Source organism: Protomyctophum parallelum (assembly GCF_964188405.1).
Source record: "Protomyctophum parallelum genome assembly, chromosome: 6".
NCBI lineage: Eukaryota > Metazoa > Chordata > Actinopteri > Myctophiformes > Myctophidae > Protomyctophum > Protomyctophum parallelum.
In genome coordinates this window covers 34,714,412-34,719,847 of record NC_139701.1, presented here as the reverse complement: position 1 = coordinate 34,719,847, position 5,436 = coordinate 34,714,412, and the positions used below count along the sequence as shown (strand labels likewise).

At 44.0% G+C, this 5,436-nt stretch overlaps 1 protein-coding gene across 1 annotated transcript in view; it reads right to left on the bottom strand.

Annotated features, from left to right (window-relative positions):
* Positions 1–5,093, bottom strand: part of LOC310859744 (glypican-1-like) — a 16,864-nt gene extending 11,771 nt beyond the window's left edge. Inside the window, exons 1-3 of the mRNA XM_083766444.1 lie at positions 4,940–5,093; positions 1,703–1,920; positions 551–724 (exon numbers count right to left, since the gene is read on the bottom strand). Of these exons, the coding sequence (XP_083622570.1) occupies positions 551–724; positions 1,703–1,920; positions 4,940–5,048 (501 nt within the window). The 5' untranslated portion in view covers positions 5,049–5,093. The remainder of the gene's footprint in view (positions 1–550; positions 725–1,702; positions 1,921–4,939) is intronic.
* Positions 5,094–5,436: the final 343 nt, after the last annotated feature.

Below are 5,436 nucleotides of genomic sequence, written 5' to 3'. Positions count from 1 at the left end.
GAAAAGATTGGTGGATGGAGACTTGGAGCAATAACCACACGCATGCGCACACACACACACACACACACACACACACACACACACACACACACACACACACACACACACACACACACACACACACACACACACACACAGTGACACACACATCTAATTTCTTTATGTAGAGACGTAGTTGCATCATGAGCTGAGTACATTGTCACACCCATGGTTGGACGACCACACTCATATATCTGAGATGGTTACTTTCTTGACAGAGCCTGACGCTTCACTTCTAATGATGTTTTTTGGGTGGAGAGACATTCACAGGCAGTTAGGGAGCGTCAGCCCCACATTCACCATGGCTGCTCTTTCCCGGGCTCAACAGGCCTTAGTAGTACCGCACGTACGTACGCATGTACGCACGCACGCACACTCCCTCTTGCTTACTCACATACCGGTGGTTTTATTTCTTGATATTAATAACTCAGTATCTCTCACACCTCTCTCTCTCTCTCTCTGTCTCCATACTGTATCTCTCTCTCCTACCCACACACTGGAACACACTGACCTGGGAGACCTTGCGGACCACCTCTCCGCTGATGGTGAGTCCTTGGACAAAGGACCTGGCGGTGACAAAAGCCCTGGTCACCTTCACCTTGAGGTCCCTCTGAACCTCGCCCAACGGCCGCAGGGTCTCCTGTTGCTTGGCAACGCACTCCAGGTAGTCTTCCGATAGGCTGACCTGTCAGTCAGAGAACATAATGAGTACATTTTTAATGCGTGTTAATTAATAATCTCTCTGCTATTTAGGAAAGCATCCTGAATAGACCTATTGGCTACTTCCTTTTCTTTCAGATTACTTTATTGATATGTATTTTATATTCAATGTGCTAATACACTGAACTAAACTAGTGCATTTGTTATGGAACCAAATGGACCCCGCTTTGAGAACCACTGGTTTACAGAAAAGCAATATATCCACATTCTGAGAAGGCTCAACACAAGAATTGGTTGCTGTTATGAATGTAAAAGCCAGGCTAGAGACTGATAGTGTAATTATGTAATAGAACGATTGTGGAGAACGATAAAATGATATCACAATGAACTTTGAGCTACTTTTACTTTTTCAAACAATGCCTCGTCTTCATCCGATCTCGGGTGACTAACCTCAGCAAATAAAAAGCCTCATAAAATCTTTATGGTCTGTTGAAAATGGAACGTAATAAAAGTGAGTGTACATGGACCTGGACAAAAGTATACCGGTCAATTAAAATTAATACTGTAGATACTTTCTGTGTTCGGGAATTAAGCATGGAACGCACTGGGATTAGTGCATTGGGATTAGTTTTATGGTGCAAATGATTCGTCTCGCAATAGGAACTTTTGTAAGAAGAACCAAGGAATATTTTAAGCAGCCATTAAATTCATTCAACTACAACGGGACAGACAGACCAGAATCAAAGGATGCAACTGCTGATAATACTTGCTTATATAAAATATTTAACGTTAAGCATTTCTGAAACGGCAATTGAAATTCCAATTAATTTTGTGTTATTTAACCACTTAGGCCCTATTTTATGCTTTGTTGTACGGTGTGTGTGTGTGTCAAGGACCCCGAAATGAATGTGTATTTGGCCAGTGGCCACAGAGCCTCCATTTAGCTGGGGACCCCCTGGAACCCCTCTCAAGGACCCCTGGGGTCTATACTGTATATATTTACATCTGGAGGGATGTTGTTCTTGAAGGCCCGCTCCAGGAGGCGGGCCCAGAACTCTGACATGGTCTCGTCCAGGTTGAGGGCGGAGCCTCTGTAGTAGCGGCGCAGGTCAGCGTAGAGGTCAGCGTAGAGGCCTGTGTTCTGGGAGTACAGGGGCCCCAGGGGGGCCAACACGTCCTGCAGGGAACGCTCCGACCGGCTGTGGAGCTCTGTGAAGTAGGCTGATCAGAGACAGACGGACAAAAGTGAGCGTGTGTGTGTGTGTGTGTGTGTGTGTGTGTGTGTGTGTGTGTGTGTGTGTGTGTGTGTGTGTGTGTGTTTGCGCTGCGTGTGGAGAGGGAGACAGAAAGAGAGAGAGAGAGTTGCCTCAAAGACCAACCTGTCTGAGACAAATTCCTCATTATATGAAATCATACCTGGTGTAACTGTCCAAGCCTTAAGCTATACCAGATGGACAGCTACTGTGCTCCACATTTCTTCTTTCTTTCTTTCTTCTCATGCGTGTGTGTGTGCGTGTGTGTGTGTGTGTGTGTGTGTGTGTGTGTGCGACTGTGCGTGCGTGCGTGCGACTGCGTGCATGCAACTGTGCGTGCATGTGTGCGTGCGTGCATGCGTGCGTGCGTGCGTGCGTGCGTGCGACTGCGTGCATGCGACTGTGCGTGCATGTGTGTACAGGTGGAGTTACAGTAATATTCAACCCTATATATTTTGTCCCCATACAAATATAAGACATGAGAGGGGCCATCTTTGATTTTGTGTGTCTGTATACTGTATCTGTCATACAACCCCGTCCCCTTCCTCCAGCTCTTGTTCCCTCACTCTTTTCCTTCTCTATCCAACCCACTTCCCTCTCTTGTGTTCTCGCGGAACAGTACCCGGCGTCTCATGCACGTTTTTAAATAAATGAAACACTGTGGAGCTGAGCCTTCTCTCTTTTTAACACTGTCTTACTCTCTGTCACTGTCTTACTCTCTGCCACTGTCTTACTCTCTGACACTGTCTTACTCTCTGTCACTGTCTTACTCTCTGACACTGTCTTACTCTCTGACACTGTCTTACTCTCTGTCACTGTCTTACTCTCTGACACTGTCTTACTCTCTGTCACTGTCTTACTCTCTGACACTGTCTTACTCTCTGACACTGTCTTACTCTCTGTCACTGTCTTACTCTCTGACACTGTCTTACTCTCTGACACTGTCTTACTCTCTGTCACTGTCTTACTCTCTGACACTGTCTTACTCTCTGTCACTGTCTTACTCTCTGACACTGTCTTACTCTCTGTCACTGTCTTACTCTCTGCCACTGTCTTACTCTCTGTCACTGTCTTACTCTCTGACACTGTCTTACTCTCTGACACTGTCTTACTCTCTGCCACTGTCTTACTCTCTGTCACTGTCTTACTCTCTGACACTGTCTTACTCTCTGTCACTGTCTTACTCTCTGACACTGTCTTACTCTCTGTCACTGTCTTACTCTCTGTCACTGTCTTACTCTCTGCCACTGTCTTACTCTCTGTCACTGTCTTACTCTCTGACACTGTCTTACTCTCTGACACTGTCTTACTCTCTGCCACTGTCTTACTCTCTGTCACTGTCTTACTCTCTGACACTGTCTTACTCTCTGTCACTGTCTTACTCTCTGACACTGTCTTACTCTCTGCCACTGTCTTACTCTCTGTCACTGTCTTACTCTCTGCCACTGTCTTACTCTCTGTCACTGTCTTACTCTCTGCCACTGTCTTACTCTCTGTCACTGTCTTACTCTCTGACACTGTCTTACTCTCTGCCACTGTCTTACTCTCTGACACTGTCTTACTCTCTGACACTGTCTTACTCTCTGTCACTGTCTTACTCTCTGACACTGTCTTACTCTCTGTCTGTCTCTCTCTCCTTCTCATACCTCGCCTCCGATCAGCCCCGCCCTCTGTGTGATGTACAATAATCTGCAGACTTGGCTCCTCAGTGGGTCAACTGCTCATTAGCTGAGCCAGCCTCTGCCCCGAGGGATACCCCTCTCTCTCTCTCTCTCTCTCTCTCTCTCTCTCTCTGTGTGTGTGTGTGTGTGTGTGTGTGTGTGTGTGTGCGAACAGCTTATCACATTTCATTGTGTCTGGCCCACTCTGTTCTCATTATAGCACTCAGTCAGGGGTAGCCTTGATGGCCACGAGCATGCATGTACACACGCACACACACACACACACATGCACGCACGCACACACACACACACACACACACACACACACACACACACACACACACGCACGTGCACACACACACACGCATGCACGTGCACACCAAGGTTATTATAGTTAACTATAACTAACGAAAAAACGAAAACTAGAATTAAAAAAACATTTTAGTTAACTGAAACTAAACTGAAACTAAAATAAATTAAAAAACGATAACTAAACTAAAACTGTATTGTGTGTTCACAAAACTAACTAAAACGAACTGAAATGATAGACAAAATGGTTCATGGTTGATTGTCCAACAGAGACTGAATATATATACTTTTAAATGGTATCTTTTGTTGAGTTTTTATTACACAATACTTGCTCTGATCTTTTTTAATCCTATACTTCGTTACAAATAAACCAAAGTACGAAAAAACTAAAACTAAACTAAAACTAAACTAAAACTAAACTAAAACTAAACTAAAACTAAACTAAAACTAAACTAAAACTAAACTAAAACTAAACTAAAACTAAGCATTTTCACAAAATAAAAACTAAACTAAAACTAGCAAACCCGCTCTAAAAACGAACTAAAACTAACTGAATTAGAAAAAAATATGTCAAAACTAACTAAAACTAAACTATAATGAAAAAAACAAAACTATTATAACCTTGGTGCACACACACACACACACACACACACACACACACACACACACACACACACACACACACAGCAAGCATTGCACATGTTGTTTAAAGTGTGCAGCCAGGGAAACACACAAACAATCACCCATGAGGAAACACTCACAAGCATACAACATACATTACAAACCAATTTTACAATTTAGGCATTTAGCAGACATTCTTAATCCAGAGCGATTTACAGTAAGCAAGAACAACTCATGGTATACGTCAAATGCATAAATAGTAATCTAGGATCATAGGTAAACCAAGAAGAACCTATATAAATATCCAAAGAAAATAATCTTCTGTACATTTACTATACACTATAGGATGCCAGGTCAACAACAATGACCTGGAATCAGACAGACAGGTCATCTTACTGTCATAGCTCCTGTACAGAGCGGTGAAGGAAGCCTGCAGTGACCTCCCGGCTGCCTTGATCAGGCCCTCTGTCTCCTTGGCGCTGAGGCCGGCCAGGTTCTCCTCCATGCTGCTGATGCAACACGTGGGGCCCTGGGGACACGTCCTCAGGTGCTCACCTGCATGGTGGGAGGAAGGAAGAAGAACTCAGTCAAAGTAGAGCAATACCAAAACAAGTTTAAACCATTTAGATCTGTGTCGCCTTATAGATTTTATCCACTATTTTAAACTTTAGCCGTTGAAAAATAGCAGCTACAAGCGCGGCACCGAGTGCTGCGCTACGAGGTTGTAGATACTGTATCTTTTAATCTCATATGAATATATGATATAGAATCTTTCGTTCACAGTAAACGTTTTTAACTCAAATATCTGCTTTTGGAGGATCCCTGGAACAACATATTTTCAGGTGGGGGTCCGCGGCCAAATGCAGATCATTCTGTGGGTCCTTGACATGAAA